Source organism: Leopardus geoffroyi, chromosome A1 (genome assembly GCF_018350155.1).
Source record: "Leopardus geoffroyi isolate Oge1 chromosome A1, O.geoffroyi_Oge1_pat1.0, whole genome shotgun sequence".
NCBI lineage: Eukaryota > Metazoa > Chordata > Mammalia > Carnivora > Felidae > Leopardus > Leopardus geoffroyi.
In genome coordinates this window covers 46,251,003-46,275,093 of record NC_059326.1, presented here as the reverse complement: position 1 = coordinate 46,275,093, position 24,091 = coordinate 46,251,003, and the positions used below count along the sequence as shown (strand labels likewise).

At 33.6% G+C, this 24,091-nt stretch overlaps 1 protein-coding gene across 2 annotated transcripts in view; it reads left to right on the top strand.

Annotated features, from left to right (window-relative positions):
- Positions 1-24,091, top strand: part of DACH1 (dachshund family transcription factor 1) — a 436,009-nt gene that overhangs the window by 378,759 nt on the left and 33,159 nt on the right. For both annotated transcript variants that reach the window (XM_045478718.1, XM_045478710.1), the window contains 4 exons: positions 8,423-8,574; positions 17,238-17,385; positions 20,465-20,608; positions 21,118-21,186. In XM_045478718.1, coding sequence (XP_045334674.1) covers positions 8,423-8,574; positions 17,238-17,385; positions 20,465-20,608; positions 21,118-21,186 — 513 coding nt within the window. The remainder of the gene's footprint in view (positions 1-8,422; positions 8,575-17,237; positions 17,386-20,464; positions 20,609-21,117; positions 21,187-24,091) is intronic.

Genomic DNA, 24,091 nt, shown 5'->3' with positions numbered 1-24,091 from the left:
TTAAAAGGTAAATGTGTGTGTGTGTGTGTGTGTGTGTGTGTGTGTGTGCGCGCGCGCGCCCACGCGCGCGTGTGGGTGCGCACGCGCGCATGCCAAGAAATCCCAAGCTGTGAAGCTGTGGCAGGAAAAAAAAAATGTACGCACAGATATCAGAGTGTGTAGTTTCATTGTCTCAGGTGTGAAAGACGGTGAGGAGTTTGCCGTCAAGTCTCTGTCTGGAATTATTAATCTATAGCTTGATTTAGAGTTTCCTTCATACATAGATTTTTGAAATATAAATGTAGAATAGCCAGAAATTAAAGACTGTATTTTAAGCATAATGGTAGAAAATAGGGATTCCCTTTAAAAATAAAAGTTTCTTCAGGACCCTCAGGATGCCGGTTTTCCTTGAACAGTCAACCTGCATGGTTTCCTTATACAACCACTTGACCTCCTCCTGTTTAATTCTTTCCCAATATTCAGTGCTCGTTTCTAATATACCTTGCCATGAAGATTTTATTTTCTTCACCCTTTCTGTACGTGTATCATGTAAATATTATCTCTCCTCTTTCTTAATAACCACTGGGTGCCATTTGAATCAATCCTTTGGCACCATAACCTTATTGAGATTATAATTGCATGCATTTTTAAAATCTTCTTTCTACAGCTTCCTCCTCACGCAAGATAATGTCTATGAAGTTGTCTTGTAATCAATAGAGTGGTTTTCCAATAGAAGGTATTTTTAGTTTTACTATCATGGGTGTGATATAACCTCAGGGTGTGCAAGAGACTTACATCCTTCTCATTTCTGCACTTTTTACTGCTCCAGCTTTAGCCTCAACTCCTCTCATTCACATATTCCTTTGACAGATATTAATAAGGGCTTACTCTGTGTTAGGGAGCTGAGATTCCATGTTCTATTTTTACCTTTAAGGAGTGATCCCTGATTTCCATCAGCATCTCAAAGGTAAACTACACAAGAGGTAAGAACCACTGATACAGGTGATAATTGCATATATGTGCAATACATAGTTTAAAGTGCATCAGATTAGGCAGAACTGTGAGTTTGGTGTATATTTTAGCGCACCTCCAGCATGCTGCCAAACACGCACTTACAATGATGTCCTTTCCATATTAAATCCTTCCCTTCATTCACCCAAACTCAAAATCCAGATACTGTTCCAAGGAAACTCCTAAGTGTTTTTATGTTTCTGACAGTTGATTTCTCCAGAATCTGTACTGTTGTCTTTCTGTGTAAGTCACCTTACCCATATCGTCTAGGTCCTGCTGCCAGAAGAGAAGTTGATAAACTAGTTCGTATCCTTTTGCCCTTTCTCAAGTTATTTCTATCATAGTTAATTTTAACTGTTCACTGAACTAATTCAGGGTTAGTTTGTCTAAGACAACCAAAATAACATATAGTAAGAATTTTATTATCAATGTAATACTTCATCATCACGAGCCTCATTCGAGAGAAATAGTAGAGAAGTCTCGTGCTTATGGTACAAGAGCAAGATTCTCTCCATGGCACATTGAAGCCAAGTTTACCAAAGGGAATGTATAATACACTTAGTGATTTGTTAATTATTGAGAGTTTATTATTAGCATTTTATATTTTACAAAGCACTTTCATATACATAATCTACTTGGATTTAAACTATAATCCTTTGCGTTTGTAATCATCTTTTTAGTAAATAAATGAATCTCATAGAATATAAGAGATGGATTTTTTTTCTCCACTATTTGCTAATACTTGCTAGAGCCAGGGCTTGAACTCACACTTTCTGAATCTAGCCTGGTTTGCTCTTCATTTTACCATAGTTGCATCCAGATTTTGAGAAGTGGGCTTAAAATTATATACGGGAAAATAGCTTTACTCTATCATACCCCTGGATATTTTATAAGACTTGAAATAGATACATGAAAGTTATGCAAATAAAATTTGATGTTATATTTTGTAATCTGTTATTTTATGAGAAGATGAAAATAGAAAGAAAAAAAGTTTACATGACCATTTCTAATTGAAGATTACACTCTGGATCACAGTATTCTACTTTATTATTAGTTTCCATTGCCAAATTAAACCAAGAATCCTACAGTAGGAGTGAACTAGGATTGAGGATATAATTGAACTCAACTTAAATGACTGTGTCTGATGCCTGAATATAAGTTTCAAATAAATCTTTTAAATACCAACCCTTGGTATTTTAGATTATTCATGCCTGTACTCCAGTTGAATGATGTGGCTGATGAGTTTAAAAAAAACCACCAATAAATGTAACTTTCTATATAACTGTGATAGAAATGTAACAAAAAGGGGGAAAGAAACATTCACATTTTGTTAAATAAATATTCATAGAGATTATCATATTCTCTAGAATTTTTGTCAACATTTTTTTCACTTTTCCAGTATAAAAATATAATATTTTCATACAAAATCCCAGATCACTTGTAAACATTAAATAGAGAGACTTTTTTATTTTAATAGTGTTGCTATCTACTTACATCAAGATGAATAAATGTGAATTCCCTTGGAACGTATGGTTTTCTAAAAGTGAATATTTTTGTACTTGGAATTTATGATGTAATAAAAGACATCAGATACAAAAAGACACACACACACACACACACACACACAAGAACTTGAAAGAGAATATATAATTCAAACCCAAAGGGATTAGTTATGAAAATAACAACTGAGTAGATTTTATTAACAGGAAAGAAAACATTTTAAAAGTAGAGGCCCATTATTTTTTTAAACAACATTGTTCCTTAGGATATCCTGCTAAATTGTTACGTGTGATAAGATTGGATGGAAAAAAAAGCTGTCTTACAGAGGCATCAATCTTACTGATAGTCATTTATTGATATGTGACTTAAAATACAAGGAAAATCATGAGATGAAATGATGAGCAGAATGAAATATCATTTTTTCATACTTCATTGATTTTGGATTTATAAACGTTTTCTTATCTTCCATCTCTGCTTTCTATTTATCTTGTCCATTATATCCTAGTTGATCCTAATTGATTAATTGATTGTATGTTGTTATAACTGTCATGATACTTATTATATAATTATTAAAATGTTAATCAGTATTTTTCTGGTTAACAGATGAAATCATTTATGACATTGTATTATGTGCATTTCTATTTTCCTTTAGAAAGCCATTGTGGTTCCCTGCAACTGAATTAAAATACAAGAAAGTTATAAACCACTGTTTTTTAGGAATTTAAAAATAACAAGAACTCCTTTGAGACTAGCATAACTACTGGTCCCCTATGGATATGGAGTACTTAAAAAATTGTACCCTAGTTAGTGTGGCTTTCAAAAGTGCTTACTTTATTCTTAGGAGGACATACCCTTCCCTGCATCTAATTTTCCATCCCAGGTGTACGGAGTGCCTGTCTTATAAATGGTTGAACTTTTTCTAATTTGATAAAATGAAGCCAGAAAATTTAAGAATCCTTGTAAAATGGAGTTTGTAAACCTATATAATCAATAACTTGCTTTATTTTGTGTTTATGTGATTCAATTCTTTTTCAGTCAATATAGGTGAAATCTCCGGTAAATATGGGTGAAATGTCCACTCAACTATTTTTTTAATTTTTTAATATTTATTTGAGACAGAGAGAGACAGAGTATGAATGGGGGAGGGCAGGGAGAGAGGAAGACAGAATCCAAAGCAGGCTCCATGCTCAGAGCTGTCAGCCCGATCCGGGACTCGAACTCATGAACTGTGAGATCACGACCTGAGCTGAAGTCCGACGCTTAACCGACTGAGCCACCCAGGTGCCCCATCTACTCAACTAATTTTTAAGAATTTTTATAAGAGATAATAGAGAATGTGAAATTTTACATTTGTGTGACACTAGAGTTTGTCTCATTCAATATATATATAGGTTAAAATATATTAATATGTATTATATATATATATATATGTGTATATATATATTAATTTGAGAAAATCGAAGCCGAAGAAGTTGTTACATGTCCAAAGTGGTTGATACACTTTGGACACCAAGTCATTTTCTATACATAATCCAAAGTATTCAAAATGTGAGGTCCTGTTCTAGTTATCAATAGCCGTGTAACAAATTGTACCAACGATTAGTGGCTTAAACCATCACGCATTTAATATCTCAGTTTCTGTGGATCAGGATTTGGATGCAACTTAGCTAGGTGCTTCTGGTTTAAGGTCTCTCATGAGGTTTCAGCTCTGCTGTCAGCTTGTGTTATAGCCTCATGTAAAGGTTCAACCGGGCAGGGGGAATCTGCTTTCAAGCCAACTCACATGGTTTCTGGCAGGCCTCAGTTCCTTGTCATGTGTACCTCCACAGGGTTGTCTCATGACAGGACAGCTGGTTTTTCCCAGGGCAAGAAATATAAGAGAAAGAAAGAGAGGAAAATGGAAACTATAAATTTTTATAACCGAATCTTGGAAGTGACAGACTAACACATTTGTTTTTCTCTGTTTGTTAGATCTGACTCAGATTAAGGGGGAAGGTTCTAGAAAGGATATGAGTAACAGGAGGGAGGAATCATCAGAGGCCATCTTAGTGGCTAGTATATAACCGCAAACCCAGAGAAAATATTCCCCAAGTATTTGTCAAGTACATTATAAGATGTATTAATTATTTAACTCTTTACAGTAAAATATCCTACAAATAATGAAATCAGGATACAAACTCTTGATTAAACAATAGTATTCTCTGTGTGTTATTCTTGCTGATTTTATACTTACTGTGGTCAGGTAAGAGTGTGTCCTTATACTTATGAAATGTGCATTGACGTTTTAGGATTAAAAGGGAAGATGGTTCAAACATATGTAAACATACACACAGAAGAAGAGAGGGAGAGAGCAGAGAAATAATTTCAAAGTAAACATGGCAAAATGCAAACAATTGGTGAATTTGAGTAAGGAGTTGATTCATTTTCTAGGGCTGATTTAACAAATTACCACAATCTTGACAGCTTAAAACAACAAAAATTAATTTTCTTTCTGGAATTCTGGAAGACAGAGGTCTAAAATCAAAGTATTCGCAGGCATAAGCCCCACCCCGTGCAAGAGACTATAAAGGAGAATCCATTCCTTACTTCTTGGAGCTTTTGGTGTCTGTCAGCATCATGCATTTACTATGGCTGGGAAATTCTGATCTCCGTCTCCCTCTCCACTCTGCCTCTTCCTCTTGACTGTGGATCTCTTCTGTCTCTCTCAAGTCTCCCTCTGCTTTTCTCTTATAATGACACTTGTCATTGGATTCGGCATCCATCCTAAACCCAGATGATGTCCTGACCTCAAGATGTTTAATTTAATCACATCTGTAAAAAACCTCTTTCCAAGCAAGCTACCATTCCGAGGTTCCGGGGATTAGGCATGGATATATATTTTAGGGGACTACCATGCAACCCACCCCAGGAGTATATAGGAATTCTTTGTCCAATTCTTGTAACCCTTCATAAGTTTAAAATTATTTGAAAGCAAAATATTCAAGAACAGAAGACAGACTACATTGTCAAATGTTGTGATAATCCAAAGAGCATGCCATCTGACAAACTTTCTTTTACAAACAAAACTTAAAAAAAGTATGTGCAGATATATCAATTTGGAATAAGGTGTTTTGTGAATTTGTGCTTCATCATTGTTCACTGTTTGAAGTCAGTGGAGATTAGGTAATGTTAAAACTCTTTTCCATGTTGTCTGGACTCTCAAACATTTGCTTTAATCTTCTTAGAGCATTTAGGATATCAAAGGTCATTTTTATTTCAAAAGGAAGAACTATATTCCCAATTTTACCATCTTTGTAAGGAGACTAAATGAGACTTTCTATGATGTTAATTGCCACAAGATGACAACTTTTTAGTAGGGTCTTGAAGCCCAAAGGAATATTTTTGTTTTGTATGTTTGATCTTTGATTAGTGTGTCTTCTTTTCAAAAATATATATTGATCTTAAGAATCACCCTTTATTTTCATTTCTTTAGTTGTCACTGTGCTCTAAATTTTACTGTTTCTTAGCTTCATATTTAGAGTGGCCTTATGTAATATCTCTCCTATATAAAATGACTAATGAATGAACCCAATCATGCAAGTCTATACCGAATGATAGTTGAAACTGTGAGGACCAAGATGAGCATGAGGATTACACTGAAGCAACCACAGAAAAACAGATCACACACACACACACACACACACACACACAGAACAATTTGAATCCTATATTGGGAAAAATAGAGTAGCTAATGAAATAGTGTTGGGAGACAAAATATTTCACTAACTATAGGAATTGGCTACTAACAATTGGGATCAGTCACTCCAGTCCAGGTTAAGCTACTTGAGGTTTGTAGATTGTGTTTTTAAGCCTTCTGTCCTCAGTATCTAGAACATTGTTTATGTTAAGTAAATATTAGCTATGTAAATATGTGTGTTATGAGTGATTTTATTAATTAATTTGCACAACAGCCAAACATAGTCAAGCATAAATGTATTGAAGTTACATCAAATAGTCATGGGAATGATGGAACTTATACTCAAATGTGTGTGTGTGTGTGTGTGTACATTCATATGGTGCTTTTTTCTTAGACTATCTTTAAAGAATTGTGGAATCAGTCTCTAAAGCTGAAAGCAAATTCAGGTGGTCATCTGGTTCTATGCCTCTCTTCAAGAGACATGCAATTATTATCCCCATGATCTATTAAGCCACATTTTCTTTAGCATGTGACAGCAAAGGTGATGCTGATCGAAAAATATTGCTCTCCATTCTTAAACAATTTCACATGCACATAGATGTTTAACAAGCGCCTTTTTGGAGCTATTATGAGAAAACACTAGCAGCCTTGGTCTGGAGGAGTAATTTATGACAGCTAGGTAAAGGGTGTCCAAGATCATCTTGATCACATTAGCCATGCAGTAGCCCTACCCCTGCACGGCAGTCTTTCTTCAACCCCCAGTGACAAGAGTGATAAAAAAAAAAAAAAAATAACAACACAGAGAGTCCTACTTTAGCTGCTTAACTCCGTTTCTTCTTCTAGAACCTGCGGCCTCAGATCGCCTGTCAGTAAGTCAACAGAGAAGGGAGTGAAAGGAGAAACCGCAGAGGGAGTGAGTGTAGTGTGAGAAGAGAGGCAGTTAATAGAAAGAAAGCCTGTGTCCGATACTCTCCTCCCCAACTTCTCTTCCCTTTTGGCCTGTTAACTAGAAATGTGGAAAGGTGAGGGAGATGAACTTAACTTGTTCTGACATTAGTTAGAAACAGAGAGGTGCCTACTTCCATATTTCTGCCCCAGAGAGAGGTAATTGGAAAACGTGTTGTGTGGTTAGGTGTTGTAATGAAAAATAAAGGAATGATCGAGAACAGTGGAATCAAATTATAAGCATAAAGGCAAGTGTGCTGAAGTTTTTAGCCACTTGCAAAATTGAGAGATCCTATCAGGACTGTGCAAATACATTGCTCTGATTAATTTTCCTGGGGTGAAATATGAAAATATTTATAAAATTGAGAATCCTGCCATGAATAAAATTTTCTCTGTGATATAATAAACTAAAATAAGCCATAACGTTGGTGTCTGAAATGAAACTGTAAAAAAATGTTTAAATAATAAAGAGCTGAATGAAAAGATTTCACCGTGAGAGTAAAAGGAATCCATATCGAGACATTACTCTGAGTTGCTTAAAATTTTGAAGAATATTCAATAAATAAAGTAAAGATTAATTTATCTTAGAGGGTTTATATTTGATTTTCTAAATATTGTTATGGACGTTGTGCTTCATTATCCTTTCTTTAGACTCCTTTTTCATGTATAAAGGGCTAGTTTTTCAATCAGAAGGTAAAAAGTGTTCAGGGTCAATAGAATTAGACCTTTAGTTTTAATGATACTGAATAATTTGTTTATAATTTAGGAATATATTTGATTCCGGTTTTTCTTTTTAGTCGTAAAATGACAAATTTTAATTGTACGTCCTTTTATAGATTCCTTAAGAATATATTTGAACAAATCATTGATATAAAGGAAGGGTTAATTGAGCAACACACATACTAATATACAAAGCATTTCTTTTATATGAAGCTCTAGAAATATTCTATTGTCAATCCAAACAGAACAAACTAAAATGAGATAATTGGGAAGGTGCCCATAAAGTCAGCCTGAGTATATTATCACAACTATATGTGAGATAATATTTGTTTTAAAAAGATTCTATGGCACTGTAAACTCAGTCTCATTAGAGACTGCATTTAAAAGGCTTATAAAGTTACTCATTAATGTTATCTTGTTGTATCTCCACAGCTTTTTCATTAAAGAAAATTCAGCAGAAAGCATTTTCTCCTGATAGCAGGAACCAATTTGCAATAAATGTTCTGGAAACCACTAGGGAAGCCATTACTGAGGTCTAATAAAAACAGACAAGCGTAACTTGTTCTATATTTTTGTTTCAATCACATACAGATGAGACCCCGCTTTCCACACCAACCGCAAGAGACAGCCTTGACAAACTTTCTCTAACTGGGCATGGACAACCACTACCTCCAGGTTTTCCGCCTCCTTTTCTGTTTCCTGATGGATTGTCTTCCATAGAGACCCTGCTGACTAACATACAGGTAGGCCTTTTGGTAACCTGGAAGAAAGCAACAGGGAAGACTCAGCTGTGAATTTTTCCCAAATTCATACTATTCCAGCTTAAGCCACTCAGGAGATTGACTGAATCATGACATTGAACTTTTTCCAGCAGTTGAAGATTTTAAACTTGCTACACTAATCAAACTGGTTTAGAAATATGTATACGCAGCCTTAATAAAAGCTTCAGTGAAAATGACCTGGGCATTTGAAAAATCATTCTGCCTCAATGCTCTCCTTATTGCCAACTGATGAGAGGAATCTAACTGTTTAAGTTTGTCTGATTTACTAAACGACGGCACACCAGTTCTAATAAATATTTAGTTATTTTTAAACTGTTGGCCTTCCAGTGAGGAAATGATATGTTTAGTCACTTAAAATATGTCTAATATAAAAGAATCCAAAAAATCCCTTCTTTCATAAATAAATTTGTTTCAGTTAATAGGGTTTCTTCAAAGAACAGACTTCAAAAAGCTATACAAAACTTTGCACGGATTTCCTATGTAGTCCCCAGGATGTATATTTTACGTACAGTACATTATGAATCAAAAATACTTACAGTTAACAATAACATAGAGCATGGAGCCAAAATAATAAGAGTGTTTGGGATACAAGAAAGCATAATTTTCTTGCCCACACATGAAGCGATCATGTGGACCCCAGATGGAGATTTTTGCCCTTTATTTCTCCATATTTGGAGTAGCTAATAGTAAGAATGTGCTTGAAGATACTGCGCTGTTACTTTTGTTGTGTTTTCTTTTTTAAATTTTTTATGCTAGTACTTGATTCTTAGTGATATTTTTCTGTACACATTTCCTACCATATTAAACTTTCTCCCAGTAGAAATGTAATTAATTTTATTTACCTCTCCAAGGACATAACAGAAGGCCTTTAATGTAACATATCTTCTCATCTATTAATGTGGCATTTTTAATACTAATGTAATTAGAGTCTCCAGAACTGTATTCAACTTTAGGTTTTATATCTCAGTAATTGAAATAAATCATCAATCTAGCCTAAACTTAATCAAGGCCAAATAATTGATTATATTTTTAAATAAACATAAGATTTTTTTTCTAAATTTGACCCATATTATTGTTTTTTTTAAAGAAGTGGAGTTTTTAATGAATTTTTCTTTTGTTAAATTAAATGATTTCAGAAAATATCCCTCAATATTTCTGAATTTGCACTCTGAAAATAAGGGAATAATTAATTTTGTTATGTTTACAACTCCATATGAAGCCAAGAAAAAGCTAAGGGTTTACTTAAAATTCTCCATCCAGTTATATATATCTTCATTAACTAAAATGTGTTTAAGGAGCAAAGTGGTCATTTAATTTCAATTTCAGCAGAGAAAATATTTCTGGGTATCATCAGTATAAACCAGCTTGCTCATCTCAAGAATGGGTTCACGGATGGACTCTTGCATTGTGTGTGAATACCAAATCTCTAAGTCACATACTGCTGGCTTGGGAATATTTATCCACCTATCCCACACCAGGTTTCCCAGACTAGAAATGTATCTGCATCACCTCAAGCTGTAATTATTTCTTCAAAAAAAGAAGAATGAAGAGAAAACCCCATTTTTAAAATGTACAGATTTTAGACATATATGTTATTGAAGGTATCTCTAGATTTAATATACTCTCTTTCTGACCTTCCAGTCAGCCTTGAGGACATATTTCAGCAAGAGTTGATGGTGGGACAATAGTCAAGGCAAGCTAAATTGTTTATCGTTAGTCCCCAGTCATGGGGATCTGGGTCTGTCAAAGTCAGAACACCTACAGTAAGAATATTTTGTTGAAAATAAATTATACTTGTCCACTTCAGTGCATTCACATATATGTACATAAGGTAAAATAAAAATTAAAAATATTACTGAGTTCCATGCATAGGAATACACACACATACGCAATACACACACACACACACACACATACATATATAAACACATGTACACATGCATATACACACATATATACTGGATTTATGTTCAATAATGGTTTCACATCATTTTGCAAAAGGTTGTGAATGCTAGTTCCTTTATTATTGCCACATTTATTGAGTTATAGTAATATCCTAGGAATGGTATAGAATGTTTAAGCAGTCATGACCCTGGCTTATTGGGCATACAGTATAAATGTGTTTGCTGTCCAAATTCTAATTTGGGTAATTACATTCTGCCTACCTCAATTTCCTCTGCAATTTCAATTATATATAATGGGGTTCTCTGCTTTCTATTTCAAAATGGTAACATACTTTTTGTGTGGTAAGTTTAAAGCTCCATATTTCTTTTGGAGATATTTTATCAGGATGGCAATGGAAAAAATTGAGTTAAAAATGTTTACATGTTTCAAATCATACAATCCCATGTGTGAAATTAAAGCTTTATTATGTATATTTACTATTTTAATTAAACTTAAGACATTAGGTTGTATTTAAAGTTAATGTATAGAAGTCTATTTTTCTTACGATTAATGACCAAAAACCCTTCAAAATAATGTGTTTAAGATTTTGTTTTCTAATATTAAGTAATTTCATATCATGATATTCTATATTTGATAAATCTCAATTTTTAGATTTGTAATGGTTAGTACAGATGTCCATTACATGACATATCCAAATTGAATTTTCATAAATGTTTTTTCTTTTTTGCTTTAAAAGAGGACCTGTAGAAAAATACTATACACTAGTATTTTTAAATGTACTCTATATACTAAATATGTATATCTCCCATAAAGGATAGTAATTTCACTTGAGTGATACGGATTCATTCCAGATTTTACTTTTATAAAAAATTATTTTATGTGGATTTTGTCTTTCTCTATGTGGCAATCTTTTATTATGGCTTCCTTATTCAAACATGTCCATGGAGAACTCCCTGTGAGAATTTAAGTGAGGAAATAGAATTTTAGTGTCAATTTACTGAATGTGACACCTTCGAACGTGGGCTACCCAATTAACACACTTAAAGGAGAATTTTACTCATTATTCTCAATCCAAGCTTTCATGCTGTAAAGCATAGCTACAACCTATTTGTACAGAGGATTGGGAACAAATAATTTACATTGTTTATCTTATTATAAGAATAACTTAAGATGACTTACAAATATTAAAATAAGAATAGGTAAATTAAAAACAAAGGTAAAATAAGGTAGAGAATATGATATTTAGTTAGGGGTAAGGATAGCATTGAAGATAGATGCCATAAGGCGATATGTGATAGGAATTTGGTTCACTATGATTTGCCTATATGGAGGAATTAATATAAACAAAGAAGAGCTAAAAGGGTTGTTAAAATCCCAATAAATGGCAGTCCCAGATTGCATCACTATGGCCTAATAAATAAAATAATCCAACTATGGTACTTAAAAAGTATTCTCTAATTTGTGTTTGACAAAAGAAGAGGAAGAAGAATCTGACTTACTACTAAGGCCAAAACACTGATAATGTATCTTCTAGTCTTTACATTTCAATGCCACAGCCAATCCTATTATATTTTATACATTTTAAAAAGTTAATAGGTTTTATTTCCATTTTAATATGTCATTTTAATTATAACAGATAAAAATAATTAGGAGGAAACTTTCAAAAAGATACACAAAATAGGACATTGGCTTCAAAACACGGGTAGACTAAGATCAGATATATTGGTGTTACATTATATCTTTTTATGTTTAATTATGTTTATAGAAGTTTTCTTTTTGTTCTCATTACCAATTCGTGGAGAGAGCTCATTAAAACAAAACAAAACCAAACAACAACAACAACAAAAAAAAACCAGTGAAATATATCCAGTATTCTAAACACAGTTTACTGTGCTCAAGAGAATAGCATTATCTCTTAAAGGTCTGGACTATATACTGTACTTACTAATTTATATTGTGTACCACCACCACAATAATAATAATGATACTAGTAAAAACTAACAGTTATTGAACAATCTTAATGTGTCATTGTATAGAAAAAAAACACTCCTGTGTTTGTCTTCTGCTCTCAATATCCTACTACAACATCACTTCACCTCCGACACTTGCTCACCAAAAGTCGGATAGTTTTTTCCACATCAAGCAATTCTGCAACACTGGCTGGAGACCCTACAATTTAACTCAATTATCTACCTGGGATAGCATCACATCCCACAGGTTAAGAGTTCAGTTCCACAAGATTGCCCCCTCCCCAAATGCCAGATGAAAATTGCAAGCCCAGGTTATATCCCATGCTACTGACCAAGCAGCTACGATCAGAGGTTCCCATCACCCCCATCTTGGTTTCAATTAATTAGCTAGAGCAGTTCACAGATCTCAGGAAAACATCTTCCTTACTAGATTACCAGTTTGCTATCAAGGGACATAACTCAGGTACAGTCAGATGGAAGACCATAAGGCATGGTATGTGAGAAGGGGTGCCGAGCTCTCATGCCTTCTCTGAGCACACCACCTCCCCAGTACCTCCAGATGTTGACCAACCTAGAAGCTCTTTGAGCACTTTTTGAACTCTTTTGAGTTTTCATAGAGTTTCCATTATATTGGTGTGATTGATTAAATCACCCACATTCTCGATTAATTAAACTTATAGCCCTTCTGTCCTCCCACAGCTCAGGGGGGTGTGGCTGAAAGTTCCATCCCTCTAATCACAGTGTTAGTTCCCCTGTCAACCAGCCTAAATCCTTAGGGCTTTCCAAAAGTCACCTGGTTAAAATGAACTCTGGTGTAGTTGAGAAGGGCTTATTGTGAATAACAAAACACACCCTTTTCACCTTTTTGCTCTTTTCACTTAGGAAATTCCACCCATTGTAGGACCTCTGTGCCAGGATTGAGATGAAGACCAAATATATCTTTCTTACTATAAATCACCATGTCCACAGTTCATCACTATGCGAACTCTATATGATATTACATTGAATCATCTTTATAATCCCACACAGTGGATCTCATTATTAGCTCCATGTTACAGATGAGTAAATGGAGGCAGACAAGTTTTTTGATCAAGGCCATACAATAGTGATGGAGTCTGGATTTAAACATAGGTAGGATAATAACAGAGCCCATGTTGCCACATTGCCATACATGATCAAATAATCACAAGATGGGTTTTATACCTGGAAGTGCTTTTGAGGGAGTGTCTGTTATTGACTGACTTTGGAGAACAGTAACCATGTTAAACTAAGTATAGTTGTATCTCTTGTTATAAGAGCTTCTGTGAAAATGTATTGGTTGACACCGTTCTTTTATATATTTGTTTGTGTACAAAATTTCCTGGTTTCTAAGGACACTCCTCTTTCTCATCCTGGAAAGAAACACTAAAAGGAAAAAAAAAAGGTTTAAATAAGCTTGAGAGTTCTGATCTAAGCATAGTCAATTTACTAGTTTGGGATTTTAGACAAATCATCTGTTTTATCTGGACCTTGTTTTTGTTTTTGTTTTTGTGTTTTTCCAACTTCAAAAAGCTTTAATTAGAATGGGCAATCACTAAAATCCCCTTCAACTAGGATGTTTACTCTCATTAGAGGCAATGCATTATTGAGCAGAATTTTGTCACATTAATTCCAGTGGCACTCAAAGAACTTTGATTCTGATACCATCTGATTCTGAAACAATTTTTGTATAAAAAACAAACATGGTGAAGGAAGCTTTTCTCTAGGATCTAAATAGTAGATTAAGAAATGTTTCCTTCCTATCAGTATTACTGTAGGTTCTCTTATACAAGCAGATATTTGTACTTTTGGGTTATAAAAATAGTTGAAAAAATGCTAGATCAATTACAATGCCCTTCTGAAAAGAAATAGATAAGACTCATTCTCTGGAAAATGATTAAAATAATTGAATTCACAAGATAGATCATTCTAGAAGACAAAATATGTATGTATATGACAACAGCCATGCCTCGTGAGAAAGAAGTTTGAGGCCAAACAACCATTGTCTCTTATAATTGCTGTGCCATAGAGTAAACTTGAAATGCGTTTCTTTAGAATTGTCGTTGTCCAACATCATAACTGACCTCCTCCTGGAGAAAAATTCATGTTTTAAACCTTGTGTGTTTTGCTGTAATTCATCATCACAGAATTGTCATCACAGAATTTTGCTCAATATTGCATGTCCACGTGAGACTCAGCATTTAGTGTGACCTTTGCATATGATCTACCTGGAAAATTTACAGAAGTTACACAAATCTGAAAGTACTATTATCACTGATGGTTAAAATGGTGTCCTAATGATTTGTAGAGGTTGTGAACACTACTTGCTATTGCTTTCCCAGCCCCCTGCCGCACTGAAATTTAATCGGTTTTCTGTATTTTTTGCAGCAAAGCTGTCACAAGCAATAACATATTTTTGCATATGTACCAGTTTGGCTCCAGCGCAGATTTTTGTTCACACTGGACTCCTACTGATACGCACTGATTTAAAGTCTAAAAATGAAACTTAATTTTATATAGCTTGTAAGTAGTCCCTGGAGAGTATTGGATCTTAAAGCTAGTATTTTTCAGACATAATCAGCAGGAATAGGTAATGTATTACCATTAGGGACATTAGCGGCAACTGTAACAAAAGAAAACAGTAAACATAAATGCTCTTAGCAACTTCATACATTACAACAAATATTAATATAAAATTACACAAATTAGAGTTACAGTTTAAGATTATTCAACATGTTTATTCATAATGATTGTTTCATATTTAAAGAACACCAAAATATTGTGTTTTGTCAGCCAAGGACAATAATAGTTTAATAGTAATTTATTTTAAACAGCTACTGATAATACAACCAATCAACACATTAAGTGGTGCCAACATTGGCATCTTGCTAAATAATCTCTAGACATTGCACAGAGAGTACATCTTTCAAAGATAAGTCAACAAGAGCAATCAGAGCAGAAAATTAGAATTTGGTATCTTAGAATTAAAATACAGCTAAACTAAAGTTTTAATTGGGGTGATCTAAAAGGGCACTTGATGTAATGATCTCTTTCATTTGTTACTAATTGTTTGTTCCTGATGAAGAAGAAACATACACAGGAATGTTGCCGAATTGAGTTAAGATGGCAGTTTCCTTAGCAGCTATGTTTTATTGTTAAAAACAAAAGAGTAGGGAGGGGCAAACCGCCATGTAGAAACCCTCCAGCTTGTTTCGTATCACAAGAATTATACCAGGAAATTCAGGATCAGGTATAACGGACATGAAATAATTTATATGTGCTTGAAATGAGAATGAAATGGCTTATGATAATGCTATGTTGGTGAGCTGATCTGAAGGTTGATGAGCTAATCTATTGGGCTAACAAGTCAAACCAGAGTTGAAATTCCAGATTCAGACTGCTTATGTTGTCTCTTGCAAGAGGGGTCATATCCTAGATCAGATGTACAAAATAGAACCAACTTCTATTTCATTTATAATTTCAGTTGAAAATTTTAGTCGCTGGTGTTCACAGACCAAGACAAAAATATCTTCTACTTCAAAAAGGCATTTTTTTATTGCCTAGGTGAGAAGCATAGAAATTTTAGCTCTAATGTTTACTAATAATTTTCTAAAGGATATTGGGAGAGAACACATGCAGAATACTTTTTAATATGGTTTCATAATCTCATTTTCAAGAATCTCAGAATATGACTAAATTTTTAATTATCAAAGAGTAAATCAACTTATATATCTCTTATATATATGTGTATATGTATATATGAGATTCCATTTTCAGTTGTATAGTTTACCATATACTCTTGAGTTATACTGTCAAATAGTCTCCTAAAAGTTATTCTCAATTTATTATAACCATTTTAAGTGACTTTTTAAAAACAATGCACTATTAAACACTGGGTTTTGGATCCCTTGCATGTATTTTATATGTCAAGAAAAATATACTAGTATTATAATTTCTATTCATCAAATTTTTGGAATCTCCTATATAGTAGGCACTCTCTGGGCCCTAGGAACATAGTACTAAGTGAAAGAAAATGTCCCTGCTTCAGAGAGTTTACATTTTAGTGGAAGAGACACGGCATAAAGCAGTAAACGAATACATACATGACAGTATTACATAATAAATGATATGAAGAGTTCTAAGGAGAGAATAACGAGATGGGTTGGAAGGCCAATCCAGATAGGGTGATGAGGAAAGGCCTTTCTTGACTGGCAACTACACAGGGGTGAGATGAAGTGAGGGCATAAGCCACACAAAAAGTGGGAGGAAAAGCATTCAGGAAGAGAACAGAAAGAGCAAATCCCTGATGCAGAAACCAAAGGTAAGCATTGTGTCCAGTATAATCTCAATAGGGAATGGTGGAGAAGGAGCTCCAAGAGATAGGTGGGCACTGCTAGGATCACTTGGGACTGTGTAAACCACATTGGATCATCATTTCTCAGTTCTTATTTTTTAGCATGCTTATGTGCTGCCCGCATTTAGCTTTAGATCTGGATATTCTAATTAGAAGCAATTGAACCTGCATGGCAAAAACATTTGTCTTCCTAATACAATTTAATTAGATTCAGAAGTTTTGTGCTTTAGTTACAGTACTTGTCCTAGAGAATGCAGAGTGAATGTACAAGAATGAAAGAATTTGATAAGCTGGTTCTTTTTTAAAGATGCTTTTAGTAACGAATGAAATGTGCTATGCACCAAAATATTACAATTCTGAATGCCTTCTTTGTACAGGGGCTCTTGAAAGTTGCCATAGATAATGCCAGAGCTCAAGAAAAACAAGTCCAACTGGAAAAAACGGAGCTGAAGATGGATTTTTTAAGGGAAAGAGAATTAAGGGAAACACTTGAGAAGCAGTTGGCTATGGAACAAAAGAATAGAGGTATTTTTAAACTTCCAAATAAGTCTAATAGTTTATATACAATATTTAACAGAACAAACTTATGTGTGGTGATTTACTGTGAGACGATATAGCTTTTTTGTTAGTTTACTATCTCTGAAGTTCACAGCAGGATTTGAATCCTGGGCTCATTGTATTTTTTTTCTTCCCCAGAGTACACGGTTTCTCTTCTGTTAATACCTCAGGGAATTGAAATATATTTTATCATTAATCACATAATTTTTATTGCTCATAGAGCTTAACAAGTAAGATAAGAATGAGCTCTGATGACAGCCATGAAGAAAAATTTTGTATTTATTTACCATTGCTGTTTGAAAACTTAAGAGTTAAGTCACAAAGCTAAAATAGGAAATACTGACTATTCAAGCGAAGAAGATTTAGTAAGATATTTATCAACTGAAATTGAAGACTGATGAATATCTGAACAAATGACCAAAGTTGAGTGTTTGTATAATTTTCTCTCTGAATGGCTCGTTTTCATCCAACAAGGTCAAGTACACATTAATGTATAAACCAATATGAATTTTTATTGGGTAAAAATAATAATATTATCAATTTATGAATTCCTTCTTCTAACACACTTTACAGCACATGTACAGATAATTTTGAAGGTCATTCATATGTGGGTGTTTATATTATTTGTGATATTAAGAATATTTTTTTTTATAACCAACTTTCCCTTTGCCTCAACTATAAGATTATCTTAACTACACCAGAGGGAGAGCAACTTTTTTCTCATTTAATAAGTATCCAATATAAATATTCCATGTATTCTCCTTCTATATGTTTGACACTGTTATTTGAAAATCATAGTTTCTGTTTTGTCTTTCAAACCAGCAGGACTTAGTAGGTTGTTTTCATTTGTTACTATGAAGCAATATCTAGTGGGTTCCTGGGATGAGGCTGATTTGGGAAGCCATCACTGCACATGTACAGCGCATTTCTAGATAATGTGGTTTCATATAGATTTAGGTACTAAAGTAATCAGGACATGACAAACATTGATAATGGGATGTGTTTAAGTGAATAATGAAGATTGGTCAAAGAGTTAATCTTCCATGAGATAGCCATGTCTTGATTTTGTTCTCACCTGGAGAATTTTTTTTCTTTTTTTCTTTTTTCTTCTTCTTCTTCTTCTTCTTCTTCTTCTTCTTCTTCTTCTTCTTCTTTTTTTTTTTTTTTTTTTTTTTTTTGACAAGACTTAAAGGTAGATCCTTGAATTCCTAAAGTAATCTTTTGGTTACTTGAGAGAACTTCAGAGTTTTATTGGTTCAAATCTGTTGGAGGCTTTATCTTGATTTTTTTCTTTAACCACTAGAGGGCAAAACATTTCACAGATCACCTCATGAACCTCCCATTTAATTAATTGTGAACAATAAATTAAAGGTAATATCTATCAATATTTATCTATTGTAAATGTATCTGTTGAAGCAGTGTACTACGCTGAAGAGAGAACATGGCGATATCGTTTGGTTCAATCACAGAGGAGAAAACAGTAAGCAGTCAATGGCAAGGCACTGGGTATTGAGCTTTTAGTGCCATGGAAATATACAATCTAAATAAATAATTCAGAAATTACTGTTTCTTTTCAAAAAAAAAAACCAGTCATCTTCGGAAAGGGACATAGTAGGCAAATGATTTTGTTAATATGGTTTTCACACTATTTTTTAAATTATTTTCTTAATGTTTATTTATTTTTGAGACAGAGACAGAGTGCTAGCAGGGGAGTGTCAGACAGAGAGAGACACACACACACACACACAGAATCCGAAGCAGGCTCCAAGCTGTCAGTACAGAGCCCGAAGTGGGGCTCGAACTCACAAACCATGAGGTCATGACGTGAGCCGACGTCAGACACAACCGACTGTGCCACCCAGGCACCCCACTTTCACACTAAATACTGTATTAAATAATAATGTTATTCTTTAATCTGCAGTAAGAAATCAAAAAGCAAACTTGGAATGACTACTCCTTATGATTAATTCTACCAGAAGGATTTTCTCATATTGATTCTGTCATATTCACATCCACAATGTTTATCAACCAGCAAAATATATATATATATATATACATATATATGTATATATATTCTAAAGAAAAACATTTGCATGCCCCCCATATGCTGACTGCCTACCTTATGTAAATTGTAAAAGCTGAAACAATTATCATACTGAAAGTATAGTTAACATACACTTTATGAACATCGTTTATCTGTTACCATTTATTGATTACATATTATATACAAATATTTAAATTGTCCAGTAGGAGAAGATGTATCATAATTAACTTTTTGTATCGTAATCTTTTTTATATAAATACTACATTATTGTCAGCAGTAGCACATTATTATTATTATAGTGAGGTTTTATTCTCCACCAGATTTCGGCAGAATAAAATATAATTTGCTTAAAATATGTTATAGTGCATATAAATTTGCTTTAAAGAAATTATTGATATCTCTGAGCAAATTATAATAGCTTCATCTCCCCAAAAGACTGCTTATATGTTAATAATTAAGAGTATTTAGCTCACTATATGCAATAATATTTATTGCATTTTTTTAAATTTCAAGGAAAAATTCTTAACTGTTTTGCAAACAACTATAGGGGAAATGCTCCATTCGCTGTCCAAAAAATAGTGCTTCATAAAGGAGGCATGTTTATAAAGGTTGGCATTATTCTAACTACTCTGACTATTCTGATTCAAGGGCAGAGACTAATCCACAGAATTTAATCAGGCTTCCTTTATCAGTGTATATAAATAATTACTAACATTAATTTCTCCTTAAATCTGTCCCAACTGATGACAATAGAGGTATCTTCATGATATAATAGTACAAAGCTACATAAAAATTGGCCTCCTTGGATATTCACTGGGATTTAGTTTAGAACAAGGTGGAATTTTTTGAACTTTCTCTGCATAAGTAGACTCAGCCCAGCAGGGGGGGAAATATGTGTCACACACATACACACACATACATACATAGATGAAAAACATAGATCATTTGTAAGTTTGAACGTTGCAAAAAATTGTTTTAAATATAATATACACTCTTTTCTAGCCATAGTTCAAAAGAGGCTAAAGAAGGAGAAGAAGGCAAAGAGAAAATTACAGGAAGCACTTGAATTTGAGACCAAACGGCGTGAGCAAGCAGAACAAACACTAAAGCAGGCAGCTTCTACAGAAAGTCTCAGGGTCTTAAATGGTAAGAGGGTGCATCTTTATGCATGGCTAACTAACTTTAATTTTTAGTGCTCAAAAGACAAGTTAAAACTGTGTTTGTGGTTTCATATTTTTCTATGTCTAGTGCTTCCGTAAACTATGCTTGTAGCTGAGAGCCTGGTGGGAAGTAGTCACATGTGTTGGAGAAATGCTTTATTTCATAGGTGCCTTCACTGTCTTGTTACTTAACTTCAGTATCTGGGACCTGACCTTGCTTTTCTGTTTAACCAAACCTGTCTCTACTGAAATAGGCTAAAATATTAATCTGAGCACTTCCCACTCCCTATCCCCTGTTATGAACAATTTTGCGGTACTTATTTATCTATTCAAATATTTCGATGATTCTTATGGTTATGGTCTTTGTTCAACCGTTACAAGATGACACAGATTTATGTAATTTTAATTCAGCACGAAAGTAACAGGTTGCTCTTTTTTTAAAGGACAATAGAATCAAATGAAATATGTGTCAGTCTTACCTTTCTGTGCTTTTAGACTCTCTGACCCCAGAGATAGAGGCTGACCGCAGTGGCAGCAGAACAGATGCTGAGAGGACAATACAAGGTAGGAATTTGCAAAAGGCTATAAATCTAGATCTTGCTATATGAGTTTTTCCTCAGCTTTAGCCTGCTATTCAAGCATGTAGCCTACCATCTGGGCCACATCAAAACAAGTTCAAACAAGGTCAAGTTCATCTTGCTTGTTTATATGAGTGAATTCATTTTGTGCTGATAGATTTTCTTTAAATTAACAGGTCATTTCTGTTTATACAATGCAATTAAAAAGGAATAATTAATTTTAAACAATGTATGATTTAATCTTGGACATAGTAAATGTGTTTTATTGAATGCTTGAAGCCAATCTCATGCAGGAAAGGCTTATAAGTTCTATACTCTGTGAATAAAAGCATGGGTTAATCAAATAGGTAGTTCTTAAATTTGAAAATTTCTCCTTCTCTTTTTTGTGACAGATACGGCAAGGTACATGCAAAATAGACTGGTTGAATGTTAACAATAAATAAGATTGTTTAGTCCTCTGTGGATTTCCTGAATGTTCTGTATGCCATTATATACATTTTAATAACACAAATATGCTGAGCAAAATCATATATAGAATACTAAAGGGAGTTGTATTAAACACTCAGAAGAGCTAAATATGTATATTGCCGAGACCACACTATTAGGAAAGAACAAAATCTGAAGGTAACATTTATAGTCTAACATCTATTCTAGGCAATAAACTCAGTCTAACAACATGAATACTAAACAGTAAAAAGAATATTTGTTTTCTATTTTAAATGAAGATGTTTCTTCAAAGGGAAGCCTAAAATGATTAACTGCTATAATCCTCCCAATTGCTTTTATTTTGCATTTTAAGCTCAATCATTTTGGGGATATTGTGTGACATTAATTGTGCTACTTAATCAGCTACAAATGTGCCATTTTCGGTTTAGAGTAAAGGAAATATACTTTTGTAAAGTATCAGATATGCAGTAAGTAAAAATCAGAAAATTGAAGAAGCATTCCTGAAGAATATTTTGGCCTATGTTTGTTTTACCAAGGGAGGGCCTGGATGGCTCAGTTGGTTAAGTGTTTTACCAAAAACCATGATAATTATTATTTTAAATCCTGAGGATTGAACCATATGTTATTGCAAGATATCTCCTTGTATATATAAGATTAATGCAATTGTACATTTAAGAAAGTCTTATTTTTTAGAGCATTATGGATATCAGCAAAATTATGTGCATGTATATGCATATAATCTTATTAAAATCATAAGATTTCTGTTGCAGCTCTCTTAAAAATTGCATACACATATTAACCAATGAGTAATATCAAAGCCAGTCCTCTTTATCAGGAATGATAACTTCAATAAGGTCAATGTAAATATCAGCCCTAATTTGTGTGTTCACAGACCACTCATGTCCTAACTTAGCTAATGGACAAAGTGGTCTGAGAAAGCACATGAGTCTCCAGGTAGATGTGATATATAAATTATCTGGTATCTAAAGAATCCTCAAAGTTGTCAAACTCAATCCAAGAAAAATGATAGAATATATTCCTGCACATTAATGGAAGATATGTTGTCAATGTTAAGAAGCAATTAGGCAGTGATTAAACATTTTGCGTGGTTGACATAATGTTTATTCCAGGAATTTTCTACAAGTAATATTTTGGTCATCAATTAGGCTATAATTCTATTAATTTGAATTTGTAAAATTCACATATATTCAAATATACACTTTAACATGGATAAAGTCTTGCTGTATAAGGTTGAAGTATTGACTACTTTCAATTTCTATTGTGATTTGCTTATTCTGAGTAAATTTTAAATTATAAATTGCCTTCTTTTTGCTATCCAGAATGCTCTCAGTTGAGTAACAAAGAAAACCTGCTCAAACAACTTTATAATTAAGGCAATAAAACACTTGAAGGACAATTATACATAGTAATATAAAGCCAAATATAAATGATTATGGAGTTATTTAATGCTTTCCTTTAGTTGTAATATAAAATCTTAATCATCTCATTCATTCATTCAGCTGGTCAATTAAAAATATGTGTTCCTGAATTCTAATGTGAATAATCAATAATACTCTACTTTTATCATACTTATCCTTAGATTTAATAGTTTTATTATACTGTTCAAAAGCACAATTCATTTTCAACAAAACACCTAATATTCATGGTTTTAATTAGATAATATGATTTTTTCTAAAATGTAATAAAAAATTATAGATGAATCTGTATTTTTATATTTTAATTGCTAAAAAAGTATTTCAACAGCAGTTGTACCACCCAAGATATTTAAAATACCAGGCAGAGCAAAGAGATCATCTTTTGCTACTCTAATCCCACTAAATAAGCTCATTTAGCCCTTTGAAGCTTTTTTAAAAAACAAAAACAAACAAAAAAAAACACCTTAGACTAGATTAATATGGTAGGAACACAGAACAAAATGAACTGTGAACAGAAGAAATCAAATATAAAAAAACATTGAGTTAAATTCTGAGTCTAAGCACAACGACAGGAAATGCAAAGAAAGAATTGGAATCCATTGCTAGTTTGTGAAATGGTCTGTGTCATGCATTTGGGGGGCCGTGAGCCCTTGCTGCTTCACAATATAAGAATGACACGAACTTAGTCTCTTACTCCATTTGCCTTTCTCTTTCTTGGTGTCCCCAAGCCCAGGTGTTATAATACTCTTTGTATTCTTTCTTGCTCTTGGTTCAACCATAAGTGAAATTATTCTCTGTTCCAAAATAAACTCAGCTTAATTAGGAAAGACAAAGGAAACCCACATTTCTCTATGCTTCTCATGTATTTATTTTTAACATTCTGGCAATAAAGAAATGCCATGCTTGGCCCAGGAGTTAGTCACCTAGCAGTTGGGCACTTAAATACCGCTCAAGTGCCAGGTAATTACCTCCAAATAAGCACCTTGGATTAGACTAAATCTTGCCTCA